The sequence below is a fragment of the Etheostoma spectabile genome, chromosome 8, assembly GCF_008692095.1.
Source record: "Etheostoma spectabile isolate EspeVRDwgs_2016 chromosome 8, UIUC_Espe_1.0, whole genome shotgun sequence".
In the NCBI taxonomy this organism is placed as follows: Eukaryota; Metazoa; Chordata; class Actinopteri; order Perciformes; family Percidae; genus Etheostoma; species Etheostoma spectabile.
Window position 1 is genome coordinate 7548357 of NC_045740.1, and position 25883 is coordinate 7574239.

A 25883-nucleotide genomic window follows, 5' to 3' on the forward strand; every position below is an offset into this window, starting at 1 on the left:
TAATTGTGTATGGTCTGTCACTAACAAGTTTGCAACTCTAACTTGAAGCACCAAAATTGATTAAAAAAAGTTTTTTATTATTATAATTTTAAGTGTGTCTGTGTGTGGGTAGAGGGGGTTAGGGGTTGGGGTTAGGACTTGAGCCCCCTAAAAATGGTCTAAAATTGCCCATGCCAGTAAGCGTTAAGCACTTAACATTGATATAGGCTAATTATAATGTATCCTTATGGTTAAACAATTTCTCTGTTATATCATTGAACTCACTTTGAACTCACAATTCATCGCCTGCACCCATAAGTAGGGCCTAATTGTTGCAATAGGCCTATTGACCCGCCCTACACTTTTCTGATTGGCTTACACATTCAATCTAAAAATGTTTGCCCAGTTTGCTACGTCTTTTGGATTGAACGACGTTTCCTCAAAACGTTACTTATATACATCCATGAGTAGGCCTATGGTGTGAGAAAGTTTTCCGTAATACATCCATGATGTTTTCGCTCGTTTGGTAGGTCTAGGTGTGTCTTTCGTTAACTGCCTGTGTGTGGCTCAGGTGATCAACGAAATAAAGTAGCTTACACACAAAACAGGCGGATCAACGCACCCACGGTTCAGTTTAAATAAACGTTTTGCTACATTTTCTCGTGGCTGAACGTGTCTTCCATTTGACCCTAACATATTCAACTTCTAAACTAATCCAACTAGCCAATCAGAGGCAGAGTAGGGCGGGTCATGCCTTCGCCCCCCTCGGAAACAATGGATTTATTATATAATTTAATGTGTTTCTCGGGCTATTATATTTTTAATTAAATAATTACGTTTTAAGGGAAAATAGAAGAAAAAACTGCTATACAAAGCGAGGCAGTGACTCACTACTACGCATGCGTGACACGAAGAGTTCTAAAAGTTATGTCTCACAACATGGCTTAATTAGGATAAATAGTAGAGCTTCCCAACAATTATAAGTATAAATGCAATAGAAAAGACTGCCAACCGAAATATGAGGCACCTATAGTATCTCTAAGCGGTCATGGGAGTGTAAGCGAAGTAGGAAGTAGTCAAACGTAACTCCCTATTTCATCTTTGTCCAAAGATTCTGGCCGAGCCGGCAGACAAACGTCACTTCCTCAAGTTATTTTCATTTGAGGCAAACGCCAGCAGTTACCTAGCGAGTACATTATATACCAAAGAAAACGTTACTATTTTAACTTACAATATTTTAGGGTGGAAACGACATTGCCTGTTTTTTTGTAAACTGTTGGACCCTACAATGATGCAAGAAATAGCAACTACCTAACGCGTTAGCGTCAGCAAAGACAAAAAAACGTGCGTTTGCGACCAGAAGTATCGTTAGTTGACCAGCTAACGTTAGCTAGCTAGTATAGGTTAATTGGCTACCTATTGTTAGCTGCCTTTTCCTGTTACCGTTGGTGTGGTAGTGTTAGCTACAATCTGACGCTTTAGCTAGCTGACTTACTCAGACTTGTGAACGGATGGAGTGCCCTCATCTGAACTCAAACGTGAGCTGTCCCATCGATACCTCTAGGTTCCCTAACGGTACTCCGTCTTCCTGGTGTTGCAACGGTAAGATAAGTGTTTGTCATCCTTTAATTTAGCTCTACTTAAATATTAGTGGACACCTACTTTGTGTCCGTGCAATAATTTGGATTCAAGCCTTAGCTGGCGCCGATACTGCCACATGCGTGCCAAGCTAGATTGAGAATGTAGCTACATGTCAACAAAACAGATATCACAAGGGCAGATTGCAATTAACAATGAACACAAAGGAATTGTCCAGTTTTACACTAACGTAATACTTTATTCAATACATTGTACGCATTTCTCCAGGGTAGCATTTCAGGCTCACGAATGGTTTCTTTTTTTAACCCCTTCAAAAGCAAAACACATTTGGTCTTCTTAAAATGTAATATTACATTTTTTAATTGAGACTTAATCTTTAATCTCCAGTTTGCAGGTCTAATAAAAGTCCATGGATTTGCCTTACCTGTCTGATGGTCCATTGTGGAAGGTAAGTTGTTGTCGATTTGTTGGCAACCAAAGCTGTGCTCAGAGTAGCAAACATAGCTACCAAACTAGCTAATGCTCTGATGTGTCTCCGTCCTTTCAAGACAATTATACCATTGATTCACAGGGGTCCTTCAGGGGTTTCCTCTAAATGGTTCTACTGTAATCCACCCATAAGTAACACAATGACAGAATGTACGACTATTTTGGTCATAGGTTTCATATTCTTTCTGTAAAAAAAATCAAAAATCATATCAGATCTGGGATAAAATCGTATTAAATAGTGGTCAGTCTTTTTTTTTGTCAGTTTAGGGGTCTTTCACATGTTTGGGCACCACTGCATACAACCATGTAATGGCTGCAATACACACAAATGTTTTTAGTCTACAGAAGTCAGTCAGTGTTACCTGGGAGCACTGTAGTTGCTGTTTAATTTAGGCCAATACCTGTAACTGTTTAAATTAGATTATTATTATTGATATATTGATTATTATTTTCGTGTTTTCCAGATGTTGTGTATTATAAAATAATCTCTTACTATATAGATACGTCAATGGACATGCAAAGAAACACTTTGAAGACAGCCAAGTTGTTGGCATTAGTCAAAAGAAGGGTGAGAAACAGGAAAAAGAGAAATCCCATCATTCTGTCTGCATGGACTGCAGCAACTACAGCATATTTTGGTAAGTGTCCTTCAACCTATCCATTTCTAGAACTTTAGTTAGATATATATTTTTAAACATGTATATGTCTTGACTAATGTGGTTTTTATAGTTACAGATGTGATGACTTTGTTGTCAATGACACCAAACTTGTGCAGGTGCAGAAAGTGAGGGAACATCTGCAGAGCTTAGAAAAGTAAGTACTCATCTCAAGAATAAAGTCTTTAAAAATTTTGTTTTTGTTTCGTTGTTCAATTCTATCATCATAACACATGTCAAATTATGTCTATAAATATTTCAAATAGCATTAGTTTTGGTAGTTTGACTAAAAAGGCCAATTTAAGGTGTATCTGTCCAAAAGTATCTGAAAGATGCATGCAACAAATGTTTCTCAATAAGTAATTAGTGTCTACAATAAAATGTTTTCCCTCTTAAAGCTCAGCACTGATGGGTGACAGACAAAGGAAAAGAAAACTCCAGGAAAGCCCAGCTCCAGACGGAAAGTTGTTGAAAGACAATGTAATTGGCTGAAAATATATTATGATTGATTTCTTTTGGAAGGAGCTGCTGTACGTTGCAGCCAATCCACACATTTTTTAGTTGTGATTTTTTTTTTTTTTTTATAAAAAAGGTATATTGAATGTATATCTTTATGCATTTCTTCTGTCTCTGTCAGGAGGTGGCGGCTTTAGGCGCTACAGGCCTGCGGAATTTAGGCAACACTTGCTTCATGAATGCAATTCTGCAATCCCTCAGGTAAGCTCTGCTCTGAAAATGAAGAATGTTGTTGGTAAACTGGGTTTGCGGCATGATCCTTAGGTCTGCCTCTGTAGACCCAGGGCCCCACGACCAGTCATCCTTTATTAATACAGTCGGGAACCACACAGGGTGCTTGGGAACAAGACACAGTCAAAGGATGGATTTCCCGGCAAACACACATTTTTTTCTCAAAAAACTGGTTTGTTTTCACAATGACCTTTTTATATCAAGTACATTTTATAGTACTGCTGGCCATTTATTTACCAAAACATGCCATAGCATTTCCCCATTAAAAAGTCAATAAGTAGTTCAAAGAATCAGTAAATCTAAAAAAACTAAAAAACTGGCATGATTTGGATAAGGGACAGCATAATGTAATGTACACTTTATTTATCTGCAATACAAAGCAAAAGCGTCTTGTATGTAAAGGTTTTGTAATCCGTGTGCTTAGGCCACTTAGTTATTTACGGATGTTCCTGCCTGTTATATTTTTTGCTAATTGCAAGTGTCAAAACTGTAATCACAAAGTAATGTTTCTTTGACAGCAATATCGAGCAGTTCAGCTGTTATTTCAAGGAGTTGCCTGCAGTGGCTCTACGCAGTGGTAAGACGGCAGGAAGAAGGATGTACCACACCCGAAGCCAAGGGGACAACAGTGTGTAAGGTCCTCTTCTTTAGGAGGGAGGGTTTCAGGGCTGAGTGCATTGCTTTTTTTAGATAGAATTATTTTCAGCAAATTAAATTTTGACAAAAATTGTTATTTATCAGTGATCATGGAAGATGCTGTTTCAGAAATATTTTCTTAGAAGGGCATTATGAGCACAATATACTTCAAGGTGGAGATTTCCGACTCTCATATAATGCTGGGTAGTAAATGCATCACATTTCAATTGTCACATTTTGTGAGTAGAACCTGAATCTGCAATGTTCTCTGTCCGGTAAATGTTTTCTACTGAACAACAAGTACACTGTAAGTCACTAATATAGGCCTAAGGTTGCATATTAAGTGCTTTGGGGGGCCTTCTGTAAGTCATTTCAGAGTACAATGGTTCTGGAGAAAGCTGCAAGCAGCAATAAAGGAGGCCAAGCAATCAGCCCATTCCAAACTGGCATGAACGGGCACTGCACTACTACAATGAATGACCAGAAAAAACACTGTACATTGTAATGTAATCTGACAGAAGGTTGTTTATGTGTTTGTGTGTCAAGTATTTATAAGTCTTGGTGTCTTAGATAGATAGATAGATATTTATTGATCCCAAAAAAATGGGAAATTACAGTGTTACAGCAGCACACAAAATATACATACATACAATATACATACAATATACATGAAATAATAATAACAAAATATTGTACTTATGTAAACTTTATAGTTTTACCCATACCGTATTTGTCGGGGTTAAGATGTTGATTGTCCCCGGCTGTGCAGCAAGGTAACGGGGTTGCTTTATGTTGAACAGGTCTTTGGTGGAGGAGTTCAGGAAAACCCTTTGTTCCCTGTGGCAAGGAAGCCAGACAGCCTTCAGTCCAGACTCCTTATTTTATGCTATATGGAAAATCATGCCAAGTTTCAGGTATGCCAACATATACAGTTTTTGCCAGAATTAAGCTCATTATGCTAAGCAATAAAACTGTTTACTTCTTAGTTCTGTTTTCTTAAAGGGATACTTGCCGATTTTAAACCAGCATACAATGCCCACACTAAGATGGCACAGAGCTGGATTTGAATCAAAATATCTCTTTAAAGTGTAGCATATTATAGTCAAGCTATTATCAAGATTTTTGCATCACAGACTGAAACTATTGTGATTTATCACACTAATGCCATTTAAATCTGTGTTTTTATGTCCAGGGGCTATCAGCAGCAGGATGCACATGAGTTTATGCGTTACCTGCTGGACCACCTCCACAGGGAGCTTCAGTATAGTCGCAACGGTGCGTCTCATTCACTCTCACCTCAGGATGGGGTCAGACTCTCCACGGCAGAGGGCAAATGCTACATGTAAGCCAATGTCACCTTACAGTTTTTGTTGAATGTGTTTCTGCTGTTTCCCAGTTTAATTTATTTGACGATAGAGGAGATGCATCTTGCAAAAGTGTGCGCCGAGCACTATCTGTAAGTAGCCAGACAGTGGAACATTAACACAGTTGGCACACTTACCACTGATGGTAACATTGCAGCGACCAGGCAACTCCCATTCCAGCATATGCCTTGCGTCGCACATAGCTTCCACCAAGTCAGTTTCTTTCACACTTTTCTTTGTTTTTTATTTATTTTTGTATCATCCTGCTTTGATCCCACTTAGAAAGGGATGTTTTTGTGAGCCTTTATTTTCCCACATACTTGTATGAGGTGCATATTTGTTCGCCCCTATGTTGATAACAGCATTACAACTTGAAAAAATATCCCCTTATAAAGTACATTTTGAAGAGATAATAAATGTGTGAATGATTTGTGGTCAATCGTAAGTTAACTATAAACATTCATGCAATTAATTCCGATTCAGTTTTTTAAATCGATTGACAGCCTTAATTAAATCTGCTTTATGTTGAACAGAAATGGGACTGCCAGTGTAGTCACATCCAATTTTGGTGGCATACTTCAGAATGAAGTCAACTGCCTGATATGTGGAACAGAATCTCGGAAGTTTGATCCATTTCTTGGTAAGACAACAGAAGAAAAAAAACTGCTTTTTTAATGAAAAAGAAAGAATGCCAACAGTTACTAAAGGGCATATATTGAAAGCACTAAGAGGTATGAGAGAATTTATTTCCACTCTTTTTCACTCAGATCTGTCTTTGGACATTCCCAGCCAGTTCAGGCAAAAGAGAAGTAAGGACAAGGAGCCAGGGCCGACCTGCACTTTACGTGGTAAGTTTTCCACTGTCAGAGTTAATGAGTCATTAGACTGTTGTTTTTTTTGGTGGCAGTTTAGTTTCTAATTCTGTATTCCTGAGATTAATGGCCCCATTTGCTATATTTTGTTTTTGTTTTAGACTGCGTACGTAGCTTCACTGACCTGGAAGAACTTGATGAAACAGAGCTGTACTATTGCCATAAGTGTAAAAAGCGACAGAAATCCACAAAGAAGTTCTGGATCCAGAAGCTGCCAAAGGTAGAGACAGAAATGCTCAATCCTTTTTTATCTTTTTTTTTTTTTTTTTTTTTTATCTCATTTGAACGTTTATTTTGAGCATGTAAAGTAGTTAGGAAAATGTTTGGGTATAATTGGATTTGTTTTATTTCCTATATTATTAGGTTTTGTGTCTGCACCTTAAAAGGTTTCACTGGACGGCCTTTTTGAGAAACAAGGTGGATACCTATGTGGAATTTCCACTGAAAGGCATGGACATGAGAGGCTACTTACTTGAGGTGAGCTCATAATAGAAAAATCACAAAATCTCACAATACGGTTTTTAAATTGTACATTTGAATCAGTCTAAAAATGATGAAAAAACAAGGAATAACACATGCACACAACATATATATATATATATATATATAATATATATATATATATATATATATATATATATATATATATATATATATATAAAAATAAGTGAAAGTGCTGCGGTTTAGTCAGGAAACAATCCTTGCTCGTAGGCCACATTAGTGCCACAGTAAGAACCGTAACAAGTCGCCAGAGCAAATTTAAGGATGAACTGTAATGGGCAAGGAACTGTTTCAGTACCACAATCTGTAGTGTATTTATTTACTATTTGGATCACTGGGGTTATACTTACATTAGTGATGGATCTGCAGCCATCCATATAGGAGGCCCGCACTAATTTCCATGACTGGGTTTGGCGCTCTTGCTAATGTAGTTTTGATTGTATAGTTGTGTAGCGCATGTAATATACTTTTTTTTTTTTTTTTTTTACTTTATTGTGTAAATTATATAATACAGACTACTGTCAAAATAGCGGACACTGCATCTGTGACGTAGCCTATTGGTTTGTGGGACTGCTGTTCTGAAGCCTTGAGTTTTCCGATACGTGTGTCACCATCTTGGTTTGGTTGACGATTCTTGAGAGGAGGGAGCTGGAGAGGATGAGGCGGCCAAGCCTGTGTTGTTTAAGGTTGCAATGGTGCCGGGTTACGCTAATGCTAAAGGGGGAAAATTATATATTTTCAACCCTTCTGAAGCATGTTGTCCAGCGGACATTTACCGGCAGAAGCTAGCTAGCTAGCTTGGTTGGCATAACGCTGAACTAGAAATTTTAAGGAGACAAAATGTTCCAATTAACTTTCCAATAAACCCTACAACAAGGTTGAGGCTGTTTTAATGTACAAAGCCAGCCAATGTACACATGCAGGTTTTGGCATTTCCGCATTGGCTTCACTTTTCAGGCATGAAATCTTTGTCCGTCATTTTCACAGTCTATGGCCAAAGATCAGTGTTTACCCTCTGAAGTGTCTAAACTGATGCCTCCAGGGGGCACTGTTCCACAGTAATTCTGTTATCTGTTAAACTCTGAGCAGGGATTGTAGTGTAAACTTGAGTTTCCCTTGAAATTATTCCTTGTTGTTGTTGTCATTTTTTGAGTTATGTCTCTGTCCTTGTTAACAGGTTGAACTTGGGCTGACTGTGTAACCACCAGATTTGGATTAGAACACAATCCTTCATGTTAACTGCGGCTTGCACATGTCCAGTGCTAAGTGTCCTTTAGTCGACATTTAGGATATGTTTGGGAATTGAACCAGAAGACAGTATCTTCTTTTCTTTTAACTTTGCAGCCAATGATTCATTCCGGAGCTGCCTGATGACCTTTTTGCTTTAGTGCTCATGGATTGGTGAGTATTTGAAAATAATTGTGTGTGTGTGTGTGGATGTGTGTGGTGTGTTCGTGTTGTGTGTTGTGTGGTGTGTGTGTGTGTGTGGTGTGGTGTGTTTGTGTGGGTGTGTGTATGTGTGTGTGTTGTGTGTGTGTGCTGTGTGTGTGGGTGTGTGTGTGGTGTTGTGTTGTGTGTGGTGTGTGTGTGTGTGTGTGTTGTGTGTGTGTGTGTGTGTGTGTGTGTGTGTGTGTGTTTTAATGAACACGGATTGCTGCAGCATCATTCTTGCATATATCAGACTTGTTAGGAATCGATGGGGGTTTTCCCCCTCCAGTTGTTTGATGATCATGTGTTCAGAAATGGAAGATGCTTTTGTTTCTATGGTAGCACAATTACCAGCTGGAGAAACAAACAGTTTAACAATTAACACAGCCACTACACTCTGAAAGGCATTAAACTGAGAGTCCTTGTAAAATGTGTTAAGGTCCCATGGCATGAAAATGTCACTTTATTTGTTGTTGTTGTTGTTGTTGTTTTTTTTACATTAATATGCATTCCCCCAGCATGCCTATAGTCCCCCAATGGCTAGAAATAGCGATAGGTGCAAACGAAGCCCTGGGTATCCTGCTCTGCCTTTGAGAAAATGAAAGCTCAGATGTGCCAATTTGGAATCTTGCCACTTATGAGGTCATAAGGGGATTACCTCCCCTTTCTCTGCTTTGCCCACCCAGAGAATTTGGCCCACCCGTGAGAGAGAGAGACATCATGGCTTTCAATCAAGCGAAGTGGCAGTTTGCTTTTTTGCTTGTTTAAAAGCTACAGACTCAGAAATGACTCTAAGGAAATCACATTGTGGGACTGGCTCTAGTGGCTGCAATTCTGCACCCATGCTGAATTTTGGGAGAGAGACTTCAGATATGGTATTAGGGGACCACGAAGGCCTATATAAAAGCATCCAAAGCGCACAATGTCATGTGACCTAATGTTGTCCTCGGGCCAAATTTGGCCAGTTTTCAGTCTTTTTTATCACAAAACATGGGCCTTTGAAATAAGCGCTGAAAATGTCAAAATTAGAATATTAAATAACTTTGGAAAAAACATCAATAAAAGCACCCACAACATTGAAAAAGCAACAAAAATGTGGGGATATAATAGTGTTTCATGGTTGACGGGAAGACAACACAAGGGTAAAGATATGCCAATAACCGTTCATCAAACTGCTGCTGTTTTACCTTTTGGCCTCTAGGTGGCAATGTTTCACTGCAGAGCTGAATGTTTCCCTCTGCCTTCAGCAACAACACATTTATTCCTGTAAGAAGCCAGACAGCAGAAGGTGATATGTGTGTCTGTGTTCACAGGGTGGGATCAGGACATTATACAGCATATGGCAGCCACGAGGGTCGGTGGTACCACTTCAACGACAGCACAGTGACTCTGACCAATGAGGACACGGTGAGGAAGGCCAAGGCCTACATCCTCTTCTATGTGGAGAGGACTGAACAGGAGGCCTCGGACAAGACGGCCAGGAACAAGCCTGCTGTGGACACAGCAGCCATGGACAGTGGTCCCTCAGAAGCAGTTGCTCAGGACAAGGCTGCAGCAGCAGATACGGTTGCCACAGACATGGTTTTGATGGCTGTGCCAGCCTCACACATGAATACCCAGGACCTGGCAGTCCCAGATAATGCTGCATTGGAAAATGTGGGTGAAGACATGGCTGAACTGCATAAAGCCGACACAGCTTCAACGGAGGCTGCGACAGATAGGGATACCTCAGACAAGGCTGCAAGAGAGGAAGCCAGCCAAGCTATACAAGCCGTTGCACAATGATTCTGTCAGACTGCCTCAGACCAGCTCCTCACTCCATGTTGTCTTCACCTCAATCACATTTCTCACAGTGCTTGATTTTAAATAGTTAATTTCCACATTTTAATGTAAGGAAGTCCAACTATTTAGTTGATTATGACCTGCTTGACAGCAACATGCAAAATTTGCTGCTTGAATTTTGTTAGAATTACTTTTTGTGCGTATTTTCTTGATGTTATATCCTGAATCAGTTGAGGTAGACTTCTCTTTGTCATAGATTCCAAAGGTTTACGATAATGAACTAAAGCTGTAGTGTTGGAAAACTCTCAGTTGGTCCAATGTAGCCTAGACTGAACATATTGATTGTGTCAAGACACTGTCATTGTAACAATATTTGGAGTTTCTATTGTTTTGTTTTTAAAGTGTCTAATTTTGTCATTCCGACCTCTAGAGAACCTTGTAGTTTTGTTTTCCAGTTATTTGGGAAGATTTTAGGACATAGAATGCAATGCATTTATGGACTGACAAGTGCTAATTAAGGCTTTAGAAAGTTGTTTTAACTTCTTAACCAGAACCAATGTGAAAAATCATTATTCTTAAATTGTTTTGTTTGTCTGTATTGATGCTGAAGTTTAATTTGCCATTTTACGTTGATCCTGAGGAAATTCTCTTTTTAAAAACATGTATCGGACAAAGTTAACATGACAAAATACAATCTTTTTCAAACCTGTTTCGTTTTTTTTCATCCATGGAAAAAAACAACTTTACCTTTCTTATCCACTAGGTGCTAATGTCAGCTTTTAGTAATCTTTTAAGTGGCAGAAGCTCCCATTATTGTTTAAATGACTAAAGTCAGAATAATAAGACAATAATTGTCTCATAAGGAAGAATTCCCTTAAAGTCCAAGTGAAATTTATTTGTGTTTCCCCTTTGAATTCTGCTGTAAAATTAAAATTTGTAAAACTATAAAATGAATACCTAGAAAAATATTGAAACGCTGAAACTAGTGACTAGTGTTCACTGATTTCAGTTTGTGGCTTGATAGATTAAACTGCAGTACTAAAAGGTCAGTTAATGTAGAGCCAAAACAATAAGTAGATCAACAGAAAATTAATATGCAGCTATTTTGATAATCTGCTAGGCATTGAAGTCATTCTTGAAGCAAAAATGCCAAACATTGAATGCTTCATGCTTCTTAAATGTGAGCAGTTCTTGTCTAGCCTATTATGCCTGGGTTTTATACTGCTCTTCAGACAAAAAAAACTTGATTTGAAAACTATGTTGGACTCCAGGAAATTATGATGGTGTATTTTTCACTATGTTTTGTTACCAAACACACAATCCAATTGTCAGAAGAATAATTGGCAGATTCATTAATGATGGAAATAATCATAAGTTGCAACTCTAAATTAAAGACAATCAAAACTCAAATGTGCTTCTATACCTGTAATTATCTCAGCATATACTGTTGCTTTAAAATACAAATTGAAATAAAAGCTATTTTACCATAATTGCACAATTTGATGTACAAATTAGTAACTTTACTTTCACATGTCAAGCTGGACACATGCACACCAGAAGGTACATTGTTTATCCCCAACACCCTTATGTCTTATTATAGAAAATAGCATTTGATACGTCCAAGTACAACCTTGAAGCAGAGAGAGCAACATTTTTAGTAAGCCTGTTTTGTGTTGTTTTCCTCTTTTAGCGAACATTTCCGCCCACACACATACACATAAAAGCCCCCCTCGGGACACGTGCCAGCCAGTCAGCCTCCTCGTTCAGGCAGGAACAAGCACTCCTGTATGATGATGAACAGCTGCTCCTCCTCGCCTGCTCACAGGTGGCTCTGGGCTCGCTACTCTGTCCCCATTAATGACACACATGTGGCCTCCCCCCCCCCCCCCCCTTCTTTTTCTTTCCCTCATGGACAGGCTTGATCACAGCTGCTAATATTACACTCACATTCCTTTTTTTTGTTTTTCAGATCAGAGGTCTGGTTAAGAACATCATGACACAGTGAGTCATAGAGTGCAGACTGTAATCAGCCTCCCCAACAGTGGCATTTCCCAATGTCCTGTATTTTGTTTAAAGATTGGTGATAGAAATGGGAACAGGGCATCCTGGTAATTTAGTGTTCAGTGATGCCATGGATGTAATGGTATTTTGTGGGGGGTTTTACCATCTCAGTATGTCTTCTGCACTCTAACGGAGCAATTTCAAACCCACACAGTGACTAATAGTTTACCGTGTTCCTTCAGGCAAACCTACATAAGCTGTTTGTGCTTGTGACTTTCACTCACATGAAAGGTTTGCCAGGCTTAGGTTAGGGTGTGATATGATAAGGCTGTGTAATGAATTACCTGGTATGTGAAACAGGAAGGTCATAAAGTGGGTTATTAAAGTTGTATTGTTATTGGCCTTCATTTAATCCTGTACAACAGGTCCAACACTGTGTAAAACGTAAAAATGTAATGTCAAATGTAAAACGCATGTTAATTAATGTTGATGGTGTGCACAGAGGCTAACTCAAATTATTTGACTTTGTGATGGTCTTGCAGTGGATTGCATTATATTTTAATTTGATCTTCACATTATTTTCTCCTTCCTTTATGGAGGAGACAAAATATTAGTATGTTTCATTTGTTGCACCACTTCTATCTTTAAAATATTTTATCAAAATTGCATTGCACACAAACAACAACTTAAAGATGCCCCCATACATGTTTTTAGACAGTTAAAAATACTCAGCTTCAAATATTAATTTGCATCTGATATGATTTCCCCACAAAAAGTTAATTACCTATTTAAAGATTCTTAAAATGGCATCTACTCCTTCTCCTGCATTAAACAATACAAATGTGAAAACAGCCTTTTAGTGTCAAACTGCACATCAGTCTGCAGTTTTTTTATGTGGTGTCATTCAGTGTGTATGTATCTGAGAACTAGGCCAGGCCACTTAAAACATCTGGCTCAGTCCAGCGCTTGCCGCCTGTTGAGAGCTATGACAGATGGAGAGGGAGCGTATGGCTCAGGCACCTCCATCTTTGACCGTATACGCCAGTTGTCTTCCCAAAATAGCCAACACTCCCTGGCCTTATATGTGCAGGCCTCCAGCGTGTGCCTGAGGAGGCATCATGTATCTGGGCCACACAATACAGGCTGCAGGCACATTGTTGCTGCTTACCAGCAGGCCTATTGCCACCACAGGGACGAGTTCTCTCTTTCTTTCTGTCTTGGGACGGCTCACCATGCATCTCACCCAACTCAACCGTGAATGTCTCCTCCACCTTTTCTCCTTCCTTGACAAGGACAGCCGGAGAAGTTTGTCTCTTACCTGTCATCAGCTGCGCGAGGTCTTCTTGGAACCTTGCCTCTGGACTCTACTCAACTTCAGCTCCCCGTGTCAGCTGACAAAGGACAACTTTGTGCTGGGACCCTCATTACGTTTCTTGACAATTTCCTGGTACTCCAGCAGGGTCCTGCAAGTGTGCAACATTGAGGACTGGTTAAAAAGCTCGTTTCAGAAGGACATCTGCAGTAAACATGAGAGCCTGGTCAGCACTTTCCTGGCCCATGTCTGCCACATGTGAGTGTTTGTGTGTCATTCTCCCCTCCTGCTTTGTTGTATATTCTAAGATGAAATGGACCAACAGAGGCTTTCCTAAACAACACCAGTACTTTACAGCAGACTGTAATTTAATCTAAAATGGTGGCTTTTTGCCCTGTGACCCCTAAACAAACAATGGCTACTTGATACCAGAGTCGTCAAGAGTTAAACGTAATTCACCAAAAAAATCTCCAAAAAAAGTTTGTAAAGAAAAACGTCTGAAAACATTAGCACTTGAGTATTACCATTGTGTGCAACTTTATACATACTATTATTATATAGACCACTAATATAGAACATTTAACTCCACTACATTTGTCTGAAGTCATAGTTAGCCTACTTTATAAAGTATAGCCGCGAGCGGCGATTCGCGGGTTCAAACCTTTTTTCTCAATGTAATTTACCACATATGGTCCAACGTTGTTATAAAACTTATCCTGCCAAATTGGACAAACATTTTGTTTAAATGCCTACAACTTATTTGTAAAAAACATTTATTTTCAATTCAGTTTGATATGTAGCTCAGTCCAGCTCACGGTGATTTGAGAAAAGCAGATGACCAACAAAAAAATAATTGCTAATAAAACCGCAAAACTGCGATCCAAGCTCAAACCTTGATTTGCGTCATTCCACGTCCAGTTATTATGTATTTAAAGCGCTCCCTAGTGGTCAATTTGATTGAGACTTGCAGTGTGTGTGTGGTCTTTATGTAGATGTTTCCTGGAAGTTTTGTATTGATTGGACAAACATTTAGTCATGTATAGCCTTTTTTGCTATATCACCTGCAGTTTGTTTGTATTCATAGCACCCCCTGGTGTTCGATTTGAATGACACTTTCAGGGCGTGGTTCAGGTACTAATGAGGACATATCCTGAGAGATTTGTGAGGATTGGGCAATGAATATGTGATTTATAGTAAAACATGTGTACCGCCACTTACCTATCTTACGCTTGTAGCGCCCCCTAGTGGCATATGTATATAAAACTATATTTGGGGCACTTACGTGAACATACCCTGTGAGTTTTGTGATGATTAGCCTTACTGCTGATTTGTGTTCATTTATGTCCAGAGCCATACTCCTGTTGAAGCTCATTGATCAATAAGATAAAAAGTAATTGAGGCATGGACATGCTTTATACAACTTGTAATAAGCTTGATTCATTGATGATTCACTGAAAATTTTGTGGCAACTTGAGCTGCAGTGTAGGAGGGGATCTCAAAAAATTCAAAATTGCGGAAAAACTTGAGGCTTTTTCATAGAGCACATTAAGCTGCAGCTGCAAATTTCAAGTCAATCGGACTTACGGTGTGGGGGCGTGGTCTTTCAAAGTTTGCATTTTGAAGCCTAAATTACAACCACCATGTGGCCATTGGGTATTTCTATAAAAGCACAGGTAGGCTACACAATTTCCAGATATCCCCCAAGTTTGATGTTTCTAGCTCATTCCAGCTCACAGAAATTTGGGCGGCAGAAAACTAATAATAATAAAAATAATAAGAATAATAACTAAAACAGACAAACATAGAAGGGTTCTACTACTTCACGGTTTGAACCCTAATTACAATGTTACACACCTTTCTTGCAGTGAAAAATATCTCCACATTTGACTTTGAAAGATGAAGTGTTCCTTCATAGTTTGAGAAAATGCTCCCAACTTGGATTTGCTAGAAATGGGGCTGTTTTTGAGCGCACAAAACGTTTACTTTTTACAGATTTGATTCTCACCAGACAGCAGGGACCATTTTACTTTCTAATTTATTTACTTGAATGTTGGACTTTTACTTCAGAGTATTTTCACAGCGTGGTATTTTTACTTTTAATTAAGTAAAGGATCTGGACAACAGTAGGCTACACACCACACCTTACATTTGACCATAGTGCTGGATTAACAACACATCTTCAATTAAAACTGAGCATGAGTAGTTTCAAGTTATTTTTGGAGGCAATGTATTTTAAAGGGTTCCTGTAATTTTGTCTACCATAGTTGCTTTTCACAAGAGCCTGAGATTTCACACGTTTTTGTTACACATGGACAAGGGCGGACTGGCCATCTGGCACACCGGGCACTTTCCCGGTGGGCCGACGTGCTTTTTGGGCCGACCGCCGAAACTTTTTGTATTTTAATTAAAATTTTTGTCCGGCCCATAAACCGGACCATAACAGTGGTAGGCCTAGAACGGCGGGCCATTGTTTTTTCAATTGACACTAGCCTGGCCCAAAACACTTTAAAAATATCACATATGCTACGTTTTTCCGAAACCCCCCTACTTTCACAATGTAATGGACTAGTCCATAACGGTGCGCGGCGCGAAAGATAAACACACAATCCTCAAACAGAGACGAAGCAGGACGGGGTTTTTTTGTTTTGTTTTTTTTAAGCACGAAGCAGGACGGGTTTAAACGCGAAAATGAAACAAAGTTACGCAAGCGGCTCAAATAAAAGAAAAAAAGCGAAACGACGCGACAAGTATTTGTCAACGCTGCTAAAGATGTCAAACTTTTTTACGGCTACTGTTGGGTATAAGGACAGGAACAACAACGTCTAAACTGCTGAACATGCCGCTACAACCGCAGCAGCAAGCTGTGAAGTGGCGCTAGGTCAGGACAACATTGCAAGACAGAAGAGGACATCATATCTTTAAACAGCACCCTCTTTGGGATGTCTGCCTGTATGCAGTTTGCCTGGCTAGAATAGTGATAGAGATCAGATCGTAGAGAAGAAACGCAAAGGAGGTGCAGAGAAACTGCGTGAGAAAAAACAACAGGCCCTTCAGGCAGATGCTGCCAAATGTGTCAAATTGACATAAATGTTTTCGGCAGGAGCAGGACCTTCATCAGCTCCCGTGGCTGATGATAGTGATGGCGGTGGTGGTGGTGTCGGCGGTGGATGTGGCATGCACGTTGAGGAGGAGACTCAGAGGAAAGGGACAGAGATGAGGGAGCAAGGGTAGGCTACAACCTGCGGTAAACACAACTCCCCTTAAAACACTTGCCCCTTGATAAAACTGAGCCAAAAACAAGTGGTGGACAAACTTGATGATATCACTACAACAATAAAAGAAGTAGGCATGCTATACTGTATGATTGAATTAGTGTTGCTAACTGTGCGTGTATGAGTCTTGACTGATGATGTTCTCACTATTTTGGTCCCAGTCCATCCCTGCACATGGACATTTAAACTCTTCCCTTATGTAGTGTTTTAGTTTTGGTCAGTTTTTGTGTCTTGAGGGTGATCCCATAATTTCTGGGTTTCTCAGGGTCATTCACACCCACCACAGGGAACAAAATAGTTTTAATTCAGAGGCACATGGCTTACTAAACCTGCCATGTTTAGCTGTAGGCAGCAGGGAAGAAAATCATTAGAGACAGATGGTGTAGTCGGAGCTGACTATAGAGACAGAAAAGTGACACATCTGTGGGATATTAGACTGATTCTATTAACTAACAAAACTGTGGTCAAATATCAAAGTTTATTTATTGAATTGATGTGACAGTTGGATTCGATAGGTCACCGAAATGTAGCTGTCTTGGCCTTGTGTGTATGGCTGGCTGCATGCAGGACTCAGCTTGGAGAGGAGTAATGAGGTCTCTGGATAATTTCTTCAAGGCAGCCAGTAATAACCGTTGATGTGAGGGATCTTGGCCACCACAGCTGGCTGGGACGAGAAGAGGGAAGAGCGGCTGGCTCATTGGCTCAGTGTATGACCCATTTGAGGATTTCCTGTATTGTGAAATTTGAGGCGCAAGACACAAGAGCTGTGAGACCAGTCAAAACTGGAACCACCTACTTTGTCTGGGTGCTGTATCTCAACGCCCTTAACGCACACTCATTGCATACTGATAAACCCTCCCAAATTGTCAAAGAGAGTAGAGAGCAAGTGCACGTGACAAAGTGGGAGGGGACGCAGAGAAGCTGTGGGGATGATAAAGATTTAGCCGCAGACCCTCCCAGTCAGCTGCAGACTGGAGGTTGCGCAGGCAGGTGGAGCCTACAATTGGCTCTTTGTTGCTGTCAGAGGAATGAACATGTGCGTCTTTCTCTGCCTGCCTCTTCCTGAATAAATAAGATTTCACGCAAACTGACGCCAAGCTCCTGTCTGTCTTTTTTTCTTTTCTTTTTTATTTATGTAAGGAGAAAAACGATGAAACATTGCATGTCTTTGAGCCTCTTTATAGTGTAGTTTACAGTGTGAGGTTCCTCTTATGCCTAATGACTACATTAAAGCAAGGATCAAGAAGTGAGTTAATAGACTTTGATTATCTTGAGTTCACAGTATTAGAAATGTACAACTTGAAATAATGCTCAACATGCCATACAGTTAGGGTGGCACAAGTAGCTTTGGCAACAGTTTATTGAACACAACATTTCTTTTTATTGTTAGTCCAGGCATTTTTACTTTCATGTTGTCAAATTACAATATGAAGTTTAAAGCCCCGGAAAATTTCTATTTCTCAAATATAAACTGTTGCATGTGTGAATATTTAAAACTCTAAGCTTGGAAAAAACATCCTAGGTTATTACATTTATTTTAACAATCAAACATACAAAGACATTAAAAAAAACCTGCACAGAGTGAGTGGAGGTGCCATGAGAGGGAGGATTATGTAATAAAGGTTGATGAAGTTTTTATTCCTGTTATGTGTACCCCCTTCCCTTTCACTTTCTTGTTTAGTTTTTTATTGGTTAATGTCAATACTGTGCAGTCACATCGGTTCACATAGCCCCGCATTGGCCCCATAATGTAACAGGGCACGTGGATTGTCTGTGCTATCCCATGTTCAGAGGTTACTGGGGCACCACCCTCAACACTTGCAGGCAACTGGGATATGTTTGGCTCACATGTGGTAAAGTGGTAAGATTATGTAAGTCTTTATGTAATCTGCATCAGTGAACGTGAATGACATTCTCGATCCGTTGCCATCAGAGTGTGTGTCTGCCAGCTCTGTACCGCCGGCCTGACAGTAGGTTGCAGTGCACTCCTGATACTTCAACATAATGTAAACATGCATTTCACAGCAACAATTCACATTCATTTTTTAGAAGTAATTCCTGTAAAAGTAGGGAGGGGAAAATGCATTTTTGTCATTCTACAATTTATCAAACATCCTGTAATTGTTCTCCCAATTTCATTTATTCACAAAAGCTTTTTAGAGGACGGAAACACATGCCCAGTGGCACAGCATGTAAAGAAAAGATAGCTCGGTCTAGGTATTAAACTGCTCTATCATTGTTTACATCTCATTCACACACACAGCTCAGATCAGGTCCCCAATCTCTATGTTCTGCTCTGTTATCTGATTCTATTCAAGAGACCTGAAGACCTGAAAAGAAGCACACACGCCAAATAACATTGCTTACATAAGACAAGTCCATCTCCAAACAAAGGAATTCCCACCCCAATACACAAATGTCCTTAGGTGTGATGAGTAAACATGACACAGAACAGGTTGACTCCATCACTTTTGTGGAAACCTGTCATTGGTTATAGATGTAACTGACTGCTGTCTGTGCCACAGGTGTCCCAACCTGCTCTGGCTAACCCTGTCTGGCTGTGGACACATCACTGACCAGGATGTGATCTCCGTGCTGCAGAGCTGCAGGAAGCTGTGCCGGCTCCACCTGGAGAACTGCGTACGCATCACTGACTGCGGCCTGGAGGGTGTAGCGGCTCATGGACACAGTCTGGAGGAGGTGAAGGTGGACTTTTGCAGGAACATCACTCAGTCAGGGCTGCAGGCTGTCGGAGAGATGAGGCCGACCATTCAGCTGAGTGCAGAGAGGAGCGCTGATATGATCCCAGACAGCAAGCCTGAGGAGAGGGTGCCACTCAGGAGGACACTGCAGAAAGTCCTGCAGTTCTCTTGAAGGTAATACTTAATCAAGACTTGATTATGATGTCTTTGTTTGGATTTGTATCTATATTTAATAGAAGTGTATTTGCAGTCTTTTTTTATACAACACCTGTTTAATATGAGTCTTCCTTACAAAGACATGTGCTTTTAAGCTGTCTCTATTCTATGTATTTCTAACCAGGGAGAATTTAAAACACTCCCCCATAAAGTCTCATAATGTACAGTATACACATGTTGCCTTATTAGTAGCTCCTAATCAATAAACATGGGAATGGTATAAATATATGATTATAAGATTGTGAGACATTAAAATAGGTGAGTCTGTCTGTCTTTAAATGCCATGGGCCAAATGTATTGCATGCTGCTGCTGCAGCAGGGCGCACCCCATCCTATAAGTGCATCTCAGAAGAATGACCTTAGTTTGGGTCAACTTAGTTTCATTTTGCCAGAACCTCCTCCACCGCAGCCCTGCGGAGGTTTATTGGCGTCTTTAAACCAATCACAATCATCATAGTGCAACAGAAAACTCAGATTGGACTGATAGTCTAGTTGGTGTTGCGACCAAGCATTATTTTTTATAATTTTATCATTTCCTAGAATAGGAATATGCTTAGTATTCTGTAGGGAAATCACTGTAATTTCCTTGTAATTTAATTTGATAAATATTCTGGATATTATTCTGATTTATGTTACTGAAAGGTGAAAGTTCAGTAACGATACTTTAGCTTATTCACCGTATCCCCCAGAGTTATATAAGTCCATACATACCCTTCTCATCTTCATCCCCGTGCGTGTCGTAACTCTGTCTGATAAAGAGCTCATTTCCATCCTATCAGATATTGTACTAATGTAGCACATTTTCCGTTTAAAACCTCGCAATACTGTGTTTTTCTATTGACTGTTTACGTTTGTTTTTTTACTTAGTGAGTGTGTTTAAAAAAAACAAAAACATATCTATTAAATGTGTTACATTTTGTCATTTGCTTTGTGATGGACAATAAAGTTTTTCTAAATGTGAATCTGAATCTCTATAATGATCATCATCATGCAATATGTTTTGGGTAAATTGCATTCAGTGACAATATAATATATCTGGGTAAACAGTGTCCCCTTGCTAATTGAACTGATTTGTGATATGTAATCAAACAAAATGAACATAGATTGTGTTTGAAGTCTATTTGTTTGCCCTCCCGGCCCTGTGACAAGTTGGGTGTTTGGTTACATTAAACAAAATGAGCTGAGAAATGTGGTAATAGCGGATTTGGCTACAGGGTCAATTTCAAAAATTCAATTTAGATTTAAAGTTATTAGACAAGCATTGAGAATACATTCAAGAGTAATTGTATCTATCCAGCGAAACTGAAGATTTTCATATTGAGTTGATACAGTCGGAATACATTTGAATTAGAAAAAAAACACAATATGTACGCACTTTTCTCCTCATGATAGCTCTGTAGGCACACGGTAATGGTTGGATTAGGATGCTATAACTTGTGCCTTTTTACATAGGCATACATAGGCTTCAGAGAAAGACCCAAACTAACGAAATAAATATAACTCTGCTGGTTCACAGAGAGACACAGGTTCGCTGCTTAGCAGTCTGACAAAGAATACTGTATAATTTACCATAAAGAAATATACCTTAATAGCAAAATGCATGCCAGAATAGACTGTTAAGATTTATGAGTTCCAGGTGGGGAGACTCCTGAGGTGCATCCGCCTGAACATGAGACTCAGCTCCAGACGTGTAACAACACAGTATCAAAGCGTAACTCCTCTGCTTCTTTACACTAGGGGAAAGATTAAAATAAAGAGATGACAATCTTGAAAAACCTGTTGCCCAGATGCGTGTCCTTAAAAATTCTGCCTTTTACTGTGCAAGCTATTAAGTTTGAGGCAGCTGCAGCCTCACCAATATGCAAGTACAATTGTATGACTCCTCATCTATAGAGGTCCTTCAGAAAAATGAAAGTATTCAATCTAAATTGAAAATATTTAAGTCTTCACTTTAATGGAATCCAGGGCAGTTTGTCTGAAAAGAGATCATTCTTTTATAATGTAAGAGAAAGTCATACACCTCTTTTGTGTGTGTGTGTGTGTGTGTGTGGTGTGTGTGTGTGTGTGTGTGTGTGTGTGTGTGTGGTGTGTGTGTGTGTGTGTGTGTGTGTGTGTGACAAACATTTCGTTAAATCCAACTGTTTTCTTTTTCATCTCCTCTGGCATTGTGCTGGTCCATTCTATGTTTGTATCCTCGGCCACGGTTGGTATAATTTTGCCGGACAAAGGATAGTTCATGAAAGAGCTGGTGTCATATAAATTCTTTAAGATTAAACATGGACGTCTGTCTCCACCATGGACTGCAAAGGGGCTTGAAGCAGTTTAAGTCTGAGGTGAAACAGACTGGTAACTTTGCAATTAAATCCTATTTTATGTGAACAGTCTGCCAGACAGTTCATGTTTTAAAAGTGCTTAAGTGGAATATTGCGTCAAAAGATTTCTGGTTGAAGCAGATGAAACATTTTATCTCTATGATCAACTTCTGAAGACATGTTGGGATAAAAAGACAGACTTGTTTGATTTTGCCCGAGGGGGGTTTCAGTTGCAACACTGTTGGATGTGATATTACCGGTTTTCTCCTTTTCATTTTTTTGTTTTTCAGTGCTGGAGTATTCAGATAAAAAAACACACACAAAAAAGTATCAACATTTAGAGTGTGCTGCTCAGAATGACCTCAGTCATTGTCATATACAGTATTGTATTACTAGATAAATATCATATCATTACATTATTGGATTATTATCACTGATGCAATAATTTATAAGCAGCATTTTGATGTTGCAGCTGATTGAGGTTGTTTTGTATACGTTTGGGAAGTATAATTTGTAAAACTGTATTGTATTTGATAAACTCATAAATTTTGTTCATAAAACCTTAATTTGCAGAGTAACTGTGGATGTCAAATAAATACAGTGCAATAAAAAACACAGTTGTCTGTAAAATGTAGTAAGTAGGAGTAAAAAGTAGAGTAAAAGGGAAGAGCTCATGTAAAGTAGCCTATAGGTACCTCGTACCTAGTATCTAAATTGCACGTTAGTACACTACTTGAATAAATGCCTTGTACTTCATGGGTAAAAGTCCATAATTAAATAAATGCTCAGCTTCAGATTACATTCTGACCAAATGCACATCTTCAAGAATAAAGGATCAAACTCTAGGCCTACGCTGGCACGTGGCTGGAAACATTTGAACTAACTGAACAGCAAGGTTTAAATTATGTTCTTAGAATTGGGTAAAGGGATTGGTGAAATGTGTTGCCCTTGGTCATTAGAATAACAAATTTCATTACAGAATTTCATCCGAGGGAAACTCTCTAACTTTGTAATCATTTTAAATAGCTGCCTTGCTCTCGACAAGTGGATTCATCTGGAGAAAAGAGAGCCTGTGTGTCTTTTTTGAATTTAGATGGAAGGACCAAATATGAAGGTAAATATGGCGTAATATGTGAGAGCTTGTAGATGTAGAATACAATGTAAGAACTTGAAGAACAAAAATCTGAACTTGCATGTTAAAATATGCAGTTGTAAAAAATTATTTACACACGCTGAATTAAATAAAAATGAGAAAATATACACACGTGTGGATTAATATTTACATAAACACAATGACAGCTGCAAACTTGTAAGGCAACATCTACTCATAATTCTTTTCCATCACAATCACAACTCAGTGATTGCAACCTCTTTCACATATGTGCTCTCTCGCGTCAACAAAGTGGCAAATCTGCATGCCTCGACTTTTGCAACACTTCTTGGGAAACATTTGGTAAAAAACTAATTTCTATATGTGGACTTAGGCTGTGGAACTCTGAGAGAACAGAGCAGGGAGAGCAGGCTCCATCCAGGAACTCAAGTAATACAAATATGCATATATTCTGAGTATATCTTCTTAGTAAATGTTGCATTACAAGTTTGCAGCTGTCATTCTGTTTATGTAAATATCATTCTACACGTGTGAATATTTCTCCTGTGACTTCACATTCAGAAAACAGCTGTTTGAACTAATTTTCAGCTAAACTAAAGAATTTTTGCACTGCAAGTTCTCACAGAACAGCAAAACAGAAGGGGTATCCATTTGAGCCCTGAAACCTGAAATCAGCTATTTTCCTGACAGCCTTATAAGGTCAGCCATGGGAGGCATTTCAGTATCCACCCACTGATAATTCACCAATGGAGGGGAGGAGGAGGGGGGTTTAGAGGCTTCAGCAGAAGCAGGGAAAAGAAAAGGGAAAAGAGGGAGGGTTTGTGGTTCTTGGAGTATTTTGTTTGTGAGTCTGTGGCTGAGTCCATGTTCAGGGCCAGACTCCGGGTGATGGTTGCTTGTCGTTGGATATTGTACTATCTAACCTCCAGGAGAGCTTTAATGTTATGTAGGACTCTTTTCGAAACCTTCAGCTACTTTTAAACTCTGGAAAAACTAGGTGCATGCTTTTCAATCGATTGCTGCCCACACCTGCTTGTCTGGCCAGCATCACTATGCTAGACGGGTCAGAACTAGAATGTGTGGCAACTTATAAATACTTAGATATCTGGTAAGACCGTTCCCTCTCATTTCAGACCCACATAAACCAACTCCAATCTAAAAATAGGTCTAGAATCGGTTTTCTATTCCGTAACAGGGCCTCATTCACTCATTCCACCAAACTTGCCACGGGGAAAATGACCATCGTACCGATTCTAGTTTTCAGTAATGTCATTTATAAAAATGCCCCAAACCTGCCCCTGGAACAATTGGATGTGGTGTATCACAGTGTCATACTTTTTGTCACCCAAGCCCCATACAATGCCCACCATTGCACCAAGCATTAGTCGGAAGGCCCTCATTACATATCCATCTCACTGGTACCAACTAATTTACAAGTTCTTGCTAAGCAAAATGGTGTATCTAAGATCACTGACCACCATAGCTCTACTTACCTGCAACCTGCGCTCATGCAGATACAGATACAGATACAGATCTTTAGTCACTCTCAGAGTTTGTGTAGAAATACTTTCCCACTGAGTCTTGTTTTAAATGGCATTTCAATGCTGTGCTAGTTGCATCCATGTACGTCAACGCCTGTATGTGTGCTATCTGGTCCTCTGGGCCAGTCTGCAGATGGAGAGACTATTTTGAAGTAGAATAGCTTTGAAGCCCCTCCCTTTCCTAGGATTCTTTATTCTCCATATTTCCTGCTGGAATAACACAAACGCTTTTTGCTTAAGGGCTCAGTTGTAAATTATTGAGAGAGCTGTAGTCTTTCTAAATCATATAAACTTTAAAATCCTAGGTATGATGATTCAAATCCAGGATGCACACAGGATTACATTTTTTATTTTAATCCTTCAATGCTGATTTCTTTACATAAACCTGAACGCTAAGATTTGTCTCCTTCTCTGCACACACATACTGATATTGTGCAAGGTGTTTAAATGAGATGAGTCACGTAGCAGAAAAGGAGATACAGTTAAGAGGGATGATGCAGAGCAGCATCCTTGCAGTGGGAAACAGAAGGCCGGCTCACGGACCCATAAAGTCTGGGAAAGCAACAGTGCGTTTAAATGCAGTTAAAAATAATGTTACCCCAGTTACAGCTGTGCATATAAACTAACCAAAAGTTTGTGTCGGTCACAATATAACATCAACAACAACAACAACAACAGAAAAAGGCACAGGAACTGCATCATAGACAGAGGTTTGACTCAATTGTTGACAGACTCTCACCTCTCACTTTCCCATGCTGTGAAACCACATTGAGATTGTGAGCTTGACTGAATGGAGACTTTGTCCTAAAGTTAACTTTGAAACGTTTGCTAGTGAAAGAGTGAACTAAGAATGAAAATTCAAAGGCAGATATTGTTTTTATTCCACATTGTGCTGGCATTGTGTAGACCCAGTTTCCGCATAGTATTGTAGTGCTGTACCTCCATCCCCCAGAAAGCACACCTGTCTGACTAAAAACGGAGGTCTTAAGTACTCTGATCACCACACTAACGGCATCTAGAGGTAAATGCCGGTTTTCATTTTCTCATAAACTACATTCAGAGCTAGTATGTCTCTCAATTTATCATGCTGCAGATTAAAACAGACCACAGAATCAAACGTTTCAGGCGAGGTAAATACAGCCACCTACATTTACTGTTATGTTGTCATTTCAAATTAAACTGTTCCAGATTGGGTTATTGACAGACCACAGAAAGCTCCAGAAATCAACCTATTTTCACAACAATATGTATTTATGCACACATTTCTCTTTCTCCCTCGATACTTTTGGTTTGATCTAATCATTCCAAAATTGATTTCCCTGTGGTTCTTAGCTAACTTGTTTTGGCCCGAGGCACATGCGAA

General features: G+C 39.4%; 3 protein-coding genes across 5 annotated transcripts in view; all 3 read left to right on the forward strand.

Annotated features, from left to right (window-relative positions):
- The first annotated feature begins 1093 nt into the window (after positions 1-1093).
- Positions 1094-10791, forward strand: LOC116694513 (ubiquitin carboxyl-terminal hydrolase 3). The gene is made up of 15 exons (XM_032524235.1): positions 1094-1581; positions 1966-2026; positions 2568-2705; positions 2797-2880; positions 3122-3203; positions 3361-3440; positions 3989-4102; positions 4907-5020; positions 5299-5448; positions 6004-6110; positions 6238-6318; positions 6444-6562; positions 6706-6819; positions 8188-8245; positions 9584-10791. The coding sequence occupies exons 1-14, from the start codon at positions 1491-1493 to the stop codon at positions 8212-8214; spliced, it is 1362 nt and encodes a 453-aa protein (XP_032380126.1). The 5' UTR covers positions 1094-1490; the 3' UTR covers positions 8215-8245; positions 9584-10791.
- On the forward strand, positions 8639-10791 carry LOC116694515 (ubiquitin carboxyl-terminal hydrolase 42-like). Its single transcript, XM_032524241.1, has 2 exons — positions 8639-8710; positions 9420-10791. Exon 2 carries the CDS (start codon positions 9499-9501, stop codon positions 10054-10056), a length of 558 nt encoding a protein of 185 aa, XP_032380132.1. The 5' UTR covers positions 8639-8710; positions 9420-9498; the 3' UTR covers positions 10057-10791.
- A 1965-nt stretch (positions 10792-12756) lies between these two features.
- fbxl22 (F-box and leucine-rich repeat protein 22) overlaps positions 12757-25883 on the forward strand; it is a 32975-nt gene continuing 19848 nt past the window's right edge. Inside the window, exons 1-2 of one of the 3 annotated variants that reach the window (XM_032524239.1) lie at positions 12757-13624; positions 19164-19514. In XM_032524239.1, the coding sequence (XP_032380130.1) occupies positions 13173-13624; positions 19164-19512 (801 nt within the window). In that variant the 5' untranslated portion in view covers positions 12757-13172 and the 3' untranslated portion in view covers positions 19513-19514. Of the gene's footprint in view, positions 13625-19163; positions 19515-25883 lie in introns of those variants that run through there. The other 2 variants (XM_032524238.1, XM_032524237.1) reach the window with 2 other exon arrangements.